Genomic DNA, 15749 nt, shown 5'->3' on the forward strand with positions numbered 1-15749 from the left:
GGCGTTTCAGGTGTCGTAAGGATGGAAGGGAAATAGCTTTGAGACCATGCCCACCCTGCCTACCTGTGCCTAAAGCCGGCCTTGTCCCTGGCCTTTTTTTTTCCTATTAGCTGTTACCCAGAGAAACCCCAGGAAAGTTTAAAGAGGCCCTGCCTGTCCACGATCTGTCCTGGCTGTGTGTGCCCCTTCCCAGTGGCCAGAGGCCCTGCCCAGCCCAGCCCCAAGCTGCCCTCAGTGGCTCACGTCCTCTTCCCCCTCCCTGACTCCTTGTGTCTTAAGTTCAGACCCTTGTTAATCCCCTTAGAGGTCTTGATACTTTCTTCTGGCCCATCCCTCCCATATCAGGGCCATGGCATCTTGGAGGGCTTCCCTGGGGCCAGTCTGCGTACCCAGTCTTAGACTGTGATGCCAGGCTGGTTCTGCTTCCTGTGTTTACACCGGAGCCCTGGGAGATGGAGAATGATCAAGCAGTAGTTGGATTTGGAGGAATGTAGAGCCATTCTTTTTTTTTTTTTTTTTTAAATCCACCGATTTTCCCTGCTCTCTGTGTACCTAATGATAGTAGGGTAGAAAGCAGGGCAGAGGCAACTTCCTATAACCTAGGAAAGAACCTAGACTGTTGACTAGCTCTGGGTTCAAATCCTGGCATTACCACTGACTTGTTATGAGATGCTGAACAAGTCTTTCCCTTCTCTGAGCTTCAGTTTCCCCAAGTGTAAAACAAGAGAGTTAGGTACCCCAGTGGAATTCTGAGATTCCGTAATCCTGTACAATGAGAGAATGAAGGTATCAGATCCTCTGTGTTCCAAAGAATTTGAAATCCAAGGACCTAGGTTTGACTCTCAGGTGTCTCACTTAACTAAGAGAGCGGGGTAGAGCAACCTTTAAAAGTCCCTTCCCCATGCTATGGTAAATTGATTAATTGAGAAGGAATCTCCTCCCCACCACCCACCTCCAAAAGCCTCTTTCCAAGACTGTAGCCAAAAATCACTTTGCCTCTCCCCCAGTCACACCACAGTCTCCTCTCTCCCCCATCCCCTCCATGGGTACGTTTGACTATAGGTGGCCAGTGGGGGTGAGGGGGCCTAGGCAAGTGAAAGGAGAAAGGGAACTGGGTAACTCCAGAGCTTTGGATCTAACCAAACAAAGCCTCCCTCCCACGACACCTAAAATAGCCACCAAGGTACCCCCGGTGAGTTTCCCCTATGCTCAGCAGTGGCTGGTGGGCAACCCTCCCTAACCTTCTGTCTCTTTCTATAAACGCTTGGGTGAAGCTTTGTAAGTTCTGAGGTCTCCAGAGACTGCCCCACCACCCTCCCAAACAAGCAGTAGCCTCAGCAGGCAGGCAGGGGGTAGAGGGGTGGGCTGGGAATTGGGGGGGGTGGTCAGTGGAGTGGGCAGGGGAGGGATGCTGGGCGGAGTGGGTGGGTGGGGGTGGCCAAGGGGAGGCATTGGACCTCCAGGGCCTTGTCTCCTCAGCTCCCCGAGGTGCCGCCTTGGCTCCTCCCCCTCTGGGGACCGGGGGCAGGGGAGGCGGGTGCTAGTGGTGGCAGCTAACTCCTGTCGCCTTCCCAGGCCTAGGCCTGGAGCTCGGACACTTGAAAATGTCAAAAGACAAAACCACCACGGTAGAGATAGAGTCGGTGTCAGGGGCAAATTGCAGAAGCTGTTTGGCTTTTTTTTACTTTGGAAGTTTTTTTTTTTTTATTTTCGAGAACAAGCAAAGAACGGTTGCAGCTAACAGCCTTGGGAAGGCCTCTTTTACTCTCTCTGTGTTTCCCCTTATTTTTTCTCTTCTCCTCATGTCATTGTGTTCCGCATCAAACCCCCTTAACATCCCTCAGAGCTACGAGAAGGTTGGTGTGTTTTTTTCTTTTTTACGTTCTCTACCCACATTTTTACATTCTTAAGACAAACAAACAAACAAACCAAAAATCAATCAATCAATCAATCAATTAAAAAATTTAAATAAGAGCGAAAAAGCAAGAGAAAATGTTTCCGATGCGCCCGGCCCGCCGGGCGGGTCACTACCCACGACGCCCTGCATTGTGAGCGCCTTTCTGCATCCCGTTGGTAATGTCGTTGCTGAATTTTTGCACTCTACGTCGTCATGGTAACTTGGCGTTTGGGCCACTGGGCCTGATGCATGATGGGAGAATGTCACTCTCTTCTCTGCATGCCACTTCCTTGATTTGATCCGTTGGGTTCAAGACGCCTTCTGAGTGTTTGGTTTCTTCTGTTCCTTTATTTCTTCTGTTCTGTCGGTTTTCTTATGTTGATTTTTTTTTAAACCAAATTTTTACTTTGTTTTGTTTCACCCCCTAAAGAATATTCTGTCTTTGGTTCGTTTTTGTCCCCTTTTCTTTGCTTTTGTTTCCTGGTTGCGCTGTGTGGGCGTTATTTTCCAGTGAGTTGTGCAGAAAGCCAGTGTTCCTGCCCCCAGCCTGGCCTGACCCCTTGCCCCCCAAGGGGTAACAGAACCACACAGGAGATGGGTTACCTGCCCAAAAATGGGGTGCCGGAGCCCTGGAGAGCGGCTCCTGGTGTTGGGAGGATGGAGAGAGCCTGGGCTGGGGGCGGGGCCCTGGAAGCCACCCTGCCTCTTCCCAGAGTTGGAACCTCAGCCCCCAGCCGTTCCCTTTCCTCATTCTGAGCTCTTCTCCCCTGCAGGAGCCCTCAGCTCTTAATCAATCAGTCGGTCAATCCACAAGCATTTTACCAAGTGCTTACTTTGTGCCCAGTACTGCTTACTTGTACTGGCACCATTTTGGGGGAGCAGCATTGACCGAGCTCCCCCGCGTGCGACATCCATAGTTGTAAATGTAGGCTGATCCGTCCAGCGTCCAGTGCAGGCGATGGAAAGAGCACCTGGATTCCTATTTCAGCTCTGCCACCACCATGAGCAAATCACTTCACCACTCTGGGCCTTGGTCCCTTATCTGTCAAATGAGGGACTGGACCAGATGGCCTCCAGCGTCTCTTCCAGCATTCATTCTATTCTCTTTCCTCCTGCAAAATGAGTTGTCCTGAAGGCCATTTCAGGTCTAAGATTCCATAATTGTCATCATTTCAGTGGGAATAAATCAGTCCCATTACTGCAATGCTTCGTGGTTTCTATCACTCCCTGAGTATCGTTATTACAATTTGACAGATGGAGAAACTGAGGCCCAGGAAGATGAAGTGACTTTCACAATTAGGATCCCCAGATTTGCCTGTCCAGTGTGAGAATAGATATGAGACACTGAAATTGTGAAAGACATGGCTTTCTTTTGGCCTGTTTCCCAGTGAATGACATGTATTCTAACATCAAATGAGTCTAATTAGTATAGGGATGTACTGTAATGTAGGTGAAGCTAGTAGAGCCTGCCTGGGCACTGGCCCCATTGAGAGAACAGCACCTTGCCAGCCTGGAGGCTGGGCTGACATTAACATCAGGTGACCCCACTTTCTCTCTCGGGCTTGAAACGTTACAAAGCCTTCTCCCCACAACTGCCCCAGGACGGAGCTGGATGTGGGTGAGTGCCCTGTCTCAAAGGTGGCCGTCACTGTGCCTGACAGCCACCATGGGCCTATGCTGCTCTGGGGGGGGGGGACATCACAGAGGTGTAGCTGGACGGCGCCCGAGGGGTCATCTGGTCCAGCCCCCAACAGGACAGTCCAGTGATTGACCCTAAAGGTCGCACAAGCAGGAAGAAGCAAAGTCTGTGTTTGAGCCCAAGTCCTCTGGCTCTTTACTGCACCTCACTGCCTTCAGGACAGCTCTTCCCTTCTCAAGAAATACTGGGGAGAGCTGTCTTCTTGTCTGTGGGGTCTGGGGACCTAGGACTCCCCAAGGAGCCCCAGGGAGCAGCTCATTGTGTGATGCCACAGTGACCAAACCTGGATCCAAAGTCCTCCCCGATCCTTACTCCCTGTGTGGCCCTGGAAGCGTCCTGTCACCATCCTGGGCTTCCTTTTCCTCCTCCGTAACAGGAATGACAAGATGGGGTGATCTCCAAGGGCCCTCCCAGTCCTAAATTCAGTGTTCCTTTAATTCTCCAAGTTGGGGTAAGGGATAGAGATCCTGAATTCCTTCCCTTCCACGCCCTGTGCTGAGGCTTCTCCTCAAAGTAAATGGGAAAGCAGGCAAGCCAATGGGGATTGTGTCCATTGGCGGTATGGGGACGCTGGTAGAGTGAGTGGGGCTGGCTGCTGCCCCTTCCCTGGCTCTCAGCCCTAGGGGACAGCATTTCTTTCCACAAGTGGCCTGAGAAGATGTCAAGCCACACCTAGGGCAGTCATTTTCTGAGTGTCCTTGATTTTAGCACCAGGTGATTCTTGAGAAATTCAAGGGCAGTTATGACAGTCTCTCTCTCTCTCTCTCTCTCCCTCTCTCCCTCTCTCCCTCTCTCTCTCTCTCTCTCTGTCTCCCTCCCTCTCCCCTTTTCTCCTCTGTATCCAACACAAAGGTGCAGAGATTTTCACACCACGGTCCTTGCTTTCTCCATCCTTTCTGCCTCATACCCCACGCCTTTCCCGTTGGACATCAGAGCACCCCTCAAGAAGTTACCAAAGTCCCACCTTGGTTGGTTCCATATTACCTGTACCAACCAGGCTTGTGAGCCCATGACAAAGTCTGCTGCCATCCCCACTCTGCCTTGCACTGAAAAGAAGGCAGGCTCAGAGGGGTTTTACTTCCCCTCTCCTAGGCCTAAGACAAAGTGAGGCCCCTTATGCAGCATGGACAAGAAAGCCTCCCTTCAGCTGTAGGACTCCTGACTTGTTAGGACTCAGCAGTAATCAAAGGGTATTGGGAGCTGCTGCATTCTTATGAAACACACCAATGCTGCCAGGATGCCCATCAGACTGGATTAGATTTTCACAGAATCACAGAATTTGAGAGTTGGAAAGCACCTCAGTGGCTATCTCATCTAACCCATACATTTTCTTGGAACCTGGCCCTGGGTGAGGTGCTGAAGACAGGCAAGGGAAATCTCCCATCTAGCTTTCACACACACACACACACACACACACACACACACACACACACACTCACTCACTCACTCACTCACTCACTCACTCACTCACTCACTCACTCACTCACTCATCTCTTTGCCAAATGTCATTTGAGCTTCTCCTAAGGCCCTTGGCCCCAGAGGCCAGTCTCTGGTGGAGCACCCTGGGGCTCAGTCTGGGCCTCCCTGCTATTCTTCATCATTTTATCAGTGACTTGAATGAACAGCTGATGTGCTTATCAAATCTGCATATGACACAAATTTAGGAGGGGCGGCTGACATATTGGATGACAGAGCCAAGAGACAGGAAGATAGAACACTGGGCTGGATCCAGTTAGATGAAATTGAATAGGGATAAATAGGTTTGGGGTTTTTTTGTGGGGTTTTTTCAACTGTCCAAGCACAGGAAGAGGGAAGGCAGGACTTAGATGGCAGATAGGAGAAGGCCCTGAGGGTTTTAACTGACTGAGTCATCAAGGTGACGTGGCAGCCAGGGAAGCTCCTGGGATGGAGAGAGCCCTGGTGTCCCAGAGCAAGCCACCCCACAGCTTATCCCCCTGCCCTTTTCCGACCCTGTCTGAAGGGTCATGCTCAGTTCTGGGCCCACGTCCTCAAGGAGGGATCTTACCAACAGACTGACCCATTTCTTGAGGAGGGTGGTGGGATTAGAGAAGGCACTGGTGCTGTCATCATAAGAGGGGACAGAGGATGTCTGGCCTGGGGAAGGGACAGCATATTAAGTATTCAAGTCTTCAAGTATTTAAAAAGTTGGCCTAGGAAAGAGAGGTGAGACTTAGTGTGCAGAAAGAACTAGGCCCAGGAGAAAGGAGGATGCAAGAGAGTCTGACTTGATCTAGCACTCTCCAAAAGTGAAATGAGTGTGGGCTGGGGGAGGTAGTGAGGTCACCGTCACTGGAGTTTTGGAGAAATAGAATGATCACTTGTCACATATTTTATTAGAGGGGATTCTTGCTCAGGTGCAGGTTGGAATAGGTGGCCCCCCAGATTCATTCAAAGTCTGAGATTCTATGCCCTTCCCAATTGAGTGGATAATCTGTAGCCTGGGGCTTCCAGGGCTAGAGGATCCAGACCTCCTTCCTCCCTGGCCGCCTGACCCTATCTGGGCACAGGTCAGAAAACCCCCAAGTAGCACTGGCTCCCAGCAAGTGTCGGGCTGAGAAAAGGAAGGGAAAACTCTTGGCAGAAATGAGTTGGGGGATTATAAAAGGATTTCACTCATCTTCCCACTCCCCAGTCCCATAGCAGGGGCATAACATAATGGAAAGAACATTGGATTCAGAGTCAGAAGGCTTGGCTCCAGGTCCTACAACCTCCATTTATTTGTTCCCTGGGTGACCTAATGTAAGTCACTTTCCCAATCTGGCCTGATTTTCCATCTGTGCAATTAGAAGAGAGTGGACTAAATGATTCCCAGAGTCCTTTCCAACTCCAAAAACCTGTGATTCTGTAACTTGGGTCTGTGATTCTGTGGTGGCATTGGAGGAGTAGCTGGGGCATGAGCTAGGCCTTGAAGGAAGGTGAAGATTCCAGGAGGTGGAAGAGAGGATTAGTGTTAGGGCTGCTGACCCTCCTTCCTGTCTTGTACCCCTTGGCCAGTCTGGCAAAGCCTACGGCCCCCATTCTTGGAATTACATTGTTAAAAAATTGAAGGAAATGCTCGATTTCAGTAAGAAGTTAGCAAAAATAAAGTTGTAATTTTTCTCTATCCAAGTTCACGGACACCCCCCTCCCAAAGTCTGTCCATGGACCTCAGGATAAGAACCCTTAGATTGAGTAGTTGAAAGAGCTCCAAATATGGTGCCATGAGACCTGGGTTCAATTTCTAGCTGTATGTCTTTGCACAGTTCATACCTTCTCTCTGAACCTCAGTTTCCCCATCTGTGAAATGAATAGATTTGAGTAAATTTTTCTGTAGTCTTTTCCAGTTTTACCTGTTTCTTCTAGCATCACATATGTAGGGAATAGTAAAGACACTGAGCCACTGGGAGGGTTTTAAATGTCAGAAGTGTAGAACAAGGAGAAGTAGGAGAAGGAGAAGGCCTTGAATATCAGCAGAAATTTAGACCAGATACAGAAAGAAAGGGGCAGCTAAGGTGGTACAGTGGATAAAGCACCAGGCTTGGAGTCAGGAAAACCTGCGTTCAAATCTGGTCTCAGACACTTACTAGCTGAGTGACCCTGGGCAAGTCACTTCACCCTGTTCGCCTCAGTTTCCTCATCTGTAAATTGAGCTAGAGAAGGAAATGGCAAGACAGTCCAGTGTCTCTGCCAAGAAAACCCCAAACGGGGTCACGGGGAGTCAGACAGGACTGAACAGCAACAGCAGCAGCAGGGAATAAGGAGACAGCATAGGTTAGATATTCTCCAAATCTTGAGTGACCCATTCAACAGCTGCGTCATCCCAACAGCCCTCAAAAGCAGACCCCGGTGTCGAAAGAGTTAATTAAAAGCAATTTTAGGCAATCTCTGCTGTTAGACACAAAATCCAGACATTTCTCAAAGAAAACTCTTGGGTTCAGATGACCTCACTGGGTATAACGAGCTTAAGATATTAAAGCCATAACTCCCTGCCCGCATCCCCCACCCCAGTCATCTCATCCCTGGTGCCCAGCGAGTAGAACGGGGAGTTCTTGACCTTTCAGCTAAAAATGACTCCTATTGGCCTACCCCCACGCTGGGCCCTGGAGTTCAGAACTCACAGATAGTGTGGTAGGGAAGAACCTACAACCCTTCTCCTCCATCCCAGAAAATTGCTAAAACCTTCTGGGTCCTCACCCCCTAGATACCCCCAACTTTCCTCCTACTTCTCTAGCTCTCATCCCAGGCGCGTGCGGGCTTGGAGCCAGGGAGAGGATCAGGGGGCAGAGAGCTAGTGCGCTCTCTCTCTGTCTCTGTTTCTCTCTCTCTCTTTCCCTCTTCTCCCTTTCCCTCCCCCTCTGCTTCTCTTGTCTTCTTACATCTCAGTGTCTTATCTCTGCCTCTGCTCCAACCCTTGGACACCCCCAGCCCCAGCTGTCCCTCTCTGGGATTTCTCAAGAACACAGACCATGCCCAAGGCTCCCACAGGAACACTGCGCTGTACTGACCTAGGACTCTCTTGCCTGCCTGTATCTCATACCTTGCACTGCTGTTCTCTCTGTTTTAGTGGGGGGAGGGGAGGGAATTAGATTACACCTTGTCAGAATCGAAGCAGAATCCCTCCACAGATGCCCACATCTGGTCTTCAGCAAAGCGGGAGTGAGGCGGATTGGAATTCAACTAGGATTGAGATTCATTGGATCACTGTCTTGTTTTTAAAAAAAAAATTACAAAAACCAACCAGCAAACAAAGGGAAGACATTTCCAGTGTTGGGAATTCCCAAAGCAATAAGGACTTTGAAAGCCACCACCACCACCATCACCACCCAGGGGCAGGTTAAAAGGCATCTGCTACCACATCCCCCTCGACCCAGTCGCTGATGTGCCAGGATCCATCTGTTCTGACTTTGAATCTGGGTGAGAGATAGCCAGGGCAGTGGGGTGGGATGTGGGGGCAAGGGGCTGGGAGGGCCAACAGGATCCCCCTCTGGGGTTGAGGTCAGGAGAGAGGTGCGAAGTCAGAACACTGGGTCCCAATCTCAGATGTGGGCCTGAGAAAGGGCAGGGCCTGGAAATGGGCAGTGGGGGCCGTCCTTGCCCCCACAGCCCAACCCCGACAGGTGTAATCTAAGCTTCACTAATACTCTAGAGGCTGTTCATTACCTTGTGTCCATGCTCCTTCCCTCCATCCTCATTTTGGAGTCAGACGGAGCGGCTCCTCTCTCCCCAAAATGGCCAGTACTGTCCGCCTTCTCACCCCTTTGGAGCAGTGGCTTGCTGAATGTTGAGATGTTAACACTGATTTCGTTCCTAGTGCTTCAACCAAATCACTTCACCTTTTGATTTCTCCCTCTCCCCTCCCCAAACCCTCACCCCTCTTCCCTTCCCCTTTCCCTTCCCCCCTCTCCCGGCCCCCTTTTGGTCTGGTTTGGTTTCCTCGCTCTTTCTTTTTTGGGGGCGGGTCTCTTCCTATTGCTTTGACCGGTTTTGAGTTGGTTTTCATGTGAATCGGGGTTTGAAGCGGCAGGTTCTCTCACCACCACCTCCTCCCCCTTTCCGGCCCACCTCCTGCCCTCCTTCACCCCAGTGGGTTCCCCCACCGGGACGCTGGCTAATGGGTGAAGGACTGGAAAAGCCGGAGCCAGCCGGATCCCTCCCTGGGAGCATGCTGAGGACAGAGGCTGGTGTTGCCAAATTAACCCGCCTGGACCCTCCAGTCAGGTCGGTAACCGTGGGTGTGGTTCCCACGGGACCCTCTCAGCCTTGTGGGCCTCACACCTGCCTTCCTCTCTAACCCACACCTCAATTTCTGCAGCTGGGGGCAATGATGTTGGGTGGGTCAATGATGGGTTGAGCCTAGACTTGGCAGAACACAGCCTCGGCCACCCCACCACCAGCCATTTCCTGGGACCCCACCATTGGCTCAGCACCCTCCACCCAGATGTCCTCTTGGTGCAAGGGATTAAGGGTCATCTTTGGATGCTGCAAGCTAACCAGGTCTCAGAGTGGTCCCCAGAAGAGCAGAAGGACATCTAAGAAGGAATGCCCACCCCATGCATGAGTCAGGGACACATTCTAGTTGCACTTGGTGAAGCCCAGTGGAGCCAACATTTATGAAGCACCTACTGTGTGTAAGACCTCTGATGGGCACTGGGCGATTCCACCTGGTTTGACACATCTCTTCCTGAACTGGCGGTTTATTCTTTAGCTCATGACTTTTTTCACCTTGGACTCTTGGCCCTTCAGAATAGCTACTCATTATGATTATTTATTTTAGTTATGGTTATTTATTGAAAGTTTGTGCTCAGCCAGCTTCCAGAAGCTTTTCAGGTTTCTGGACTTTTAAGTGTGGCTTAAGATACGATGAAATACCTCTGGAGAGAAAGCTGAGTAGAGAGTCCATCAGGCACAAAGAGATGAGCTACGCTCACATGGCAGAGTGAATCAGCCCTCTAGCTGGAGTCCCAGGGCCTGGATTCAAGTTGCTCACCACTCACTCTGCCTCATGTTCTTCATCTGTCAGCAACGTTGGGGGAGGATGGACTAGGTGGTCTCAATTCTTGTCTTCTCTGTTCTGAGTCAGGGATACTTAACCTTTTTTGTGTCCTGGATCCCTTTGGTGGTCAGTCTAGAAATACCTGTGGTCCCCTTCTCAGAAGAATGTTTTTAAATACATAGGATAAAAGAGGAAACTAATTATTTAGCAAATTCTTTTTTTAAAAAACCCACAGACTACCTGAAACCTATACACAGACCCCCTTGGGGTTCATGGACCCCAGGTTAAGAACCTTTGTTTTGAAGGATCCTTCCGACTCGGACATGCCATATGGTCTGGTATGGAGAGAAGAGACCTAGATTTGAAACCAGAGGACCTAGGTTCAAATGCCAACTATTCCTTGTTAGCTTTATGACCCTTTGGCTAAGCGAGATAATTTTTTAAAACACACCTTGGATATGTTGATGAGAACCACTCTATAAGCTAGCCATCCGATCAATTGAGAACAGACACTTCCACCAAGGCAGAGTCACAGGGCGGCCCGAGAGCCATGAGACCACCCTGTTCGCACTCGGGCATTGCTCTACTTTCTGAACCCGGCCCAGAATGGGACCCGCCCTTTGCCGTGGGGAGGAGCCCTCTGCTAGCGTCTGCACTCACCCTCATGGCCACCTCTCTTCACTGTTGCTCCTGTGTCTTGGTCGCCTCATCTAGAGTGTGGCCCAAGGATCCCGACCCAGGTCCGGCTGAGTTCCTATCGCTGGGGGCCCTTTATTTTTGACCACTGGCCCCTTCCATGGCCTTCTACCTGGCCCTATTCCCACCTCCCCAAAGACAACAGTGAATTGCGCCTTACTTGATCTGGTGCTCTTCCTACATCTTTCACACCGTTCAAAACCACAGCCTGGATTATAACAGAAAGCGTTTGGATTTGGGAGGACCTGCTCTCCAATCCTAGCTTTGCCAATCAGTGTGACCTTTAGGAAAGTCTCTTCCATTTTATGAGCCTCAGTTTCCCCATCTGTAAAATTAGAGGAGTATACAAGGTGATCTCTAGGGTCCCTTCTTTTTGTCTCTAGGATCCCCATACTACCTTCCTCCCTAAGGGCAGAGTAAGGACCCATTGTGGGTAAGAAAGAGCTCCCTGCACAGAGGGTTTTAATGGAGTGTAGGGGTTGGGGGAATACGCTGAGGCCTGGGCTGGTTTGCCTAGTTTTTTCTCCAGAAAGATCCCTCCCGTCCTATGCACTGTGGCCCCAATCACTAAGGCCGGCTTGAAAGGCACAGCTTTCAAATTCCCCAATCTCAATTGCCTCTTCTCATTCAGCAGGGGGGTCTCTCTCCCAGAGGCAGCCCCCTCTACTTTTGCCTGGCCCCTCCAATCCTCGAGTCACAGATGGAAAAGAATGCTTGCTGGGGTCCCAGAAGGAAGCCCAAGAAAATTGGTCCCTGCTAGCCTGTCATTCTAGGCCTTCCTCGTCCCTGGAGGTGGCGGGCCCAGGGCCAGCCCGGGGCCTAGGTTTGTGTTCTGCCAGGGGGGCCCCCTCCCCAGGGAAATAGTAGCCCTTTTCCTTTCAGACCCCGATTTTCAGCACCCACACACCCATCCGATATGCTTTCTCTTAGTTTTTTTTTAGTCAGTTCTGTTTTTTGTCTTTGATTAATTAATCCTCAGTTTGAATTTCCTGTCGTGTCTGTTTCCATGACAACTCAGCGTTCGCATCCCACCTGCTGGTGTTTGTACGTTGCTGTGGATGCCCTATGCTGACTGGATTCTGTCCAGTGGCGTTCCCTTCATTTCTGTCCTCCATGGCCCCCGGCTCTCCTCCAGAAAGTTACATATCTCCTTTCCGCACCGCATCCTCCCCCACCCCTTCACTGCCCCCCTGGAAGACTCATCCTGCCCCCGACACCTCCACTCCATCTGCATGCCCTTCTCTTGGGTTCCATTTAAACTTTCTCTCCATCTTGTCTCCGGTGTGACTCTCAGGGCTTTCGTGGGACTCTGTTTTCTGAAACGCTGGGAGCTTCCTGCCCAGCAGAGCTTCCTGGGCCTCCTCCTCTCCTTCCCGCAGGGACTTTTGTCTGCTTGGGACCCCAAGACTCCCATCCCCTTATTGTGCTCCCAGCAGCTATGGGCCCCTTTTCCATTCCCCCTCTTTAAAGGATGAGGCCAGTAGAGGCTCAGGAGCTTGAAAACCAGACCCTCAGGCCCCAGCTGCTCAACCAAGAGCTCCTGTGACCCATGACCACCCCCTCCCTGGAGCCAGAGAGGAAGGGGGAATAGTGTACTCCCTGAACTCCCCAAATTTATCCCCTCCACCCTCACTCTCTTCAATCCATGAACCTTTGACATTAACTCCAATAGAAGCCAAGCCCCAAAGGCCCCTCACCTGCCCCTTCTTTGCCAAGATGTGGGGACCATCTTGTCCATCCCCCTGTTTTTGGGTGGGATTACCTTCCAGCCCATACCCAGGACGTAAAAACTGGAAGAGCAGCAGGACCATTGGCCTGGAAATCAGGAGCCCTGGATCCCAGTCTTGGCTCTGCCATTGACTTGCTGAGTAACTTTGGGCAAGCCACTTGAGTTCTCTGGGCTTCAGTAAACACATGTATAAAATGGCGGTGATAAGACCTTAGCTGCCCGAGTGTGGACCTGGATGGGGACAAAAGTGGTAGAGGAAGGGGGAGGTATTACTGGTTCTTATATAATGACTCTTATAATAATGATGATGATGCTCAAGGACCTTAGAGTGGAGGTGGGCCAAGCTTCACTATTCCCATTTTATGGATAAGGAGACTTATGGCTTGGAGAATTAAGATAATTTGGCCATGGTCATCATATAGAACCAGGACTCAAGCCCACACCTCCCGACTGAACTCTCCGTACTCTGCCATGCTGCTGGCTCTAGGGATGGCATTCTTCCTTCACTGCCTACTTAGCAAGCCTCCCCAGAGGACAAGGGTTCTTCCAAAAAATTTACCCTGGCTCTTCTGTGCTGCAGCTTAAGCCTTGCTCTGGGAGAGAAGATTTTACATCTCCTGGCTTCCTAAGAGGATTTGTACCAACCTGATAGAGTGGAAAAGAGTACGGCAATTGGAGTCAGAAGTCCTGGGTTTGAATCCCGGTGCTGCTGTGTGGCCTCCAGGAAGCCTGTTCCTCTCTCTGGGCCTAGGCTTCCCCATCTGTAAATTGTGGGAGTTGGACTAAATGGTCTGTCTCTAAGATGCCTTCCCTGTCTAAATAGAAATCCCATGATCCTTTACCTCTCACCAAAAAAAGTCCCTCTGGGGTATTGGGCAGAGGGTAGGCCTCTCCATCAGGATGCCCAAAGGAGGGGGCTTCCGCCTTCAGAAAACAGAGGCCCCGAAACCCACCCTCTGCCTTCATGTTCTACTGGGTAAGGTCCGAAGGCTGCATCCACTTCTCAGCTAAGGAGATGCATAGAACATGTCACTGTCTTCTCAACGTCCAAAGTCCATCACCCTTGTTTATGATTATGATTATCCTTCTCTTTATTATTATTATTATTATTAATTATTCTATTTATTATTCCGCCAGGGCTGTGATGTGACAATGTGACGTGCCACATTGTCTCACATCAGCTAGAATAAGAGTATGCAGCATTGAAGTGGGTTTCCCCTACCCTTCCCTTCTCTCTTCTTCTCCTCCTTCCTGCTCTCTCTTTCTCTGTCTGTCTTTTCTGTCTCTCGTACCCACCTGGGCATATGCTAGTGGCCCCCCAGATATCTTCCTCTGCATTTTTATCTCTCTCCCTCTCTCTCTCTCTCTCTCTCTCTCTCTGTCTGTCTGTCTGTCTCTATCTATCTCTCTGCCCCTCCCTATGTCTCTGTCTCTGTCTCTTTCTCTCTTGACCTATTTTGCATGATGTTTGTGACTCTGAAAGCTGCATCTATCGATGGAACCTTGTCAGATCTTCAAGAGGCTTTGTTAGGGTTTCTATACCCGAAAACCACAAAAATTTCATTAGAGTTTCTCATCTTTTCCTCTCGGTCCCCGGGTAAGATTGGGGGGAAGGGTCAGGGCAGGCGCCCTTAAGACACCATCACCTCTCCCCACCGACAGGATAGCCAGATGGTATTGATATCCCCATGGCTGGTCTTTTCATTCATCCTTACCTCTCAGAGAGCAAACGTAACCTTAAGATTCCTGCCTGCACATCCCTCCTCACCTTGACCAGGAAACCCTTAGTTCCTAAGGGCTGAGACACCGAACCTTCCCCTACTGTGCACAAGAGTGCACGTGCGCGCACACACACACACACACACACACACACACACACCCCTCTTAGGCCACAAGTTCTGCAGGCCTCCCCAGCCTCTCTGGAGGTGCACGCCGAGACTAGATAATTGCATAGCCCAAGTCAGGAGTAGAGAATTGCCACCGTCCCCACCCCGGACCCTAGGAAGAGCTGTCTGTTTAGGGCGAGGGAAGCCGGATCTGTCAGTAAAGATGAGAAATGACTGATAAATTTTTGTGTCACTATCTGTGCTGTGATGGGTCTACCCTTGATCAATGGAGCCCTGTTGCTATGAAAAATCGCTTTGTGTCTATGATATATATATATATTGTTGTGAAGTATATTATTTTGATATTATTATTTATTTGTGTTTAATTTTTTGTTCCTTTAATTTTTTTTGTTTTGTTTTTTAAAAAACTCAAGGGGGGGAGGAAAGAGCCCATTTTGTATTGAAATCGTTTTCCCCTGTTTTTCTTTTTTTCTTTCCTTCTTTCTTTCTTTCTTTTCCTTTCTGTTCTTTTTTTTGTTTTGTTTTCCTGTTTCCTCCCCTTGTACATCTGGCCCCACTCCCCCCGATCCCCAGTACGCCGGGTGGCCCCCCGTTTCTCCATCCTGCCCGTCAGCCACGAGATCATGCCCGGAGGCAACGTCAACATCACCTGTGTGGCCGTGGGCTCCCCCATGCCCTATGTCAAGTGGATGCAGGGGGCCGAGGACCTGACCCCCGAGGATGATATGCCTGTCGGGCGGAATGTCCTGGAGCTCACTGATGTCAAAGACTCAGCCAACTATACATGCGTGGCCATGTCCAGCCTGGGCGTCATCGAGGCTGTGGCGCAGATCACCGTGAAGTGTAAGTGGCCACCGGGGCCCTCCACCACATCAGAATTCCCCCTGGCAATGGCCCTCTGGTTCTGTTTTTGCCACTGATCTGCTCTGTGACCTCAGACAAGCCATTCCTCCTTCAGTCTCAGTTTCCATGTATGAAAAATGGTCATGACAAAATCTCAATCATAAGATTTGTTTGAAACACCAAAGAAGGGCCACTCCCTCTTTGGGACCTCTAAACCATATCCTTGGCAAGCTTGACCTAAGGATTAAGTGACCTAAACTCCCCCTTCCCCTACCCACTGGCTTCTGACAGCTCTCTGGGCCAGCATGGAGAGCCATCAGAATTCACTTCAATTTATTGAATATGTATTAAACACCTACTGGGTGCAGAGCCCTGTACCTGGTGCTGAAGTAGCCACAAGGCTTAAATAAGACATGGTCACTGCCCTCATTAGGCTTACAGTCATTTGGGGCAAAGGATGCCAACATTAATGCTTATTTACCTGTAACGTATGATGTCAGAGAAGTGTGAAACAGAGAGCCACGTAAGGTCTGAAGCGAGGGGAG

General features: G+C 50.3%; 1 protein-coding gene across 11 annotated transcripts in view; it reads left to right on the forward strand.

The window, feature by feature from the left end:
• Positions 1-15749, forward strand: part of PTPRS (protein tyrosine phosphatase, receptor type S) — a 220541-nt gene that overhangs the window by 144373 nt on the left and 60419 nt on the right. For 10 of the 11 annotated variants that reach the window (XM_027850803.1, XM_027850801.1, XM_027850808.1 and 7 more), the window contains one exon: positions 14935-15204. In XM_027850803.1, the coding sequence (XP_027706604.1) occupies positions 14935-15204 (270 nt within the window). Of the gene's footprint in view, positions 1-9234; positions 9315-14934; positions 15205-15749 lie in introns of those variants that run through there. The other variant, XM_027850810.1, reaches the window with a different exon arrangement.

This window comes from Vombatus ursinus, unplaced genomic scaffold (genome assembly GCF_900497805.2).
Source record: "Vombatus ursinus unplaced genomic scaffold, bare-nosed wombat genome assembly UNPS02009173.1, whole genome shotgun sequence".
NCBI lineage: Eukaryota > Metazoa > Chordata > Mammalia > Diprotodontia > Vombatidae > Vombatus > Vombatus ursinus.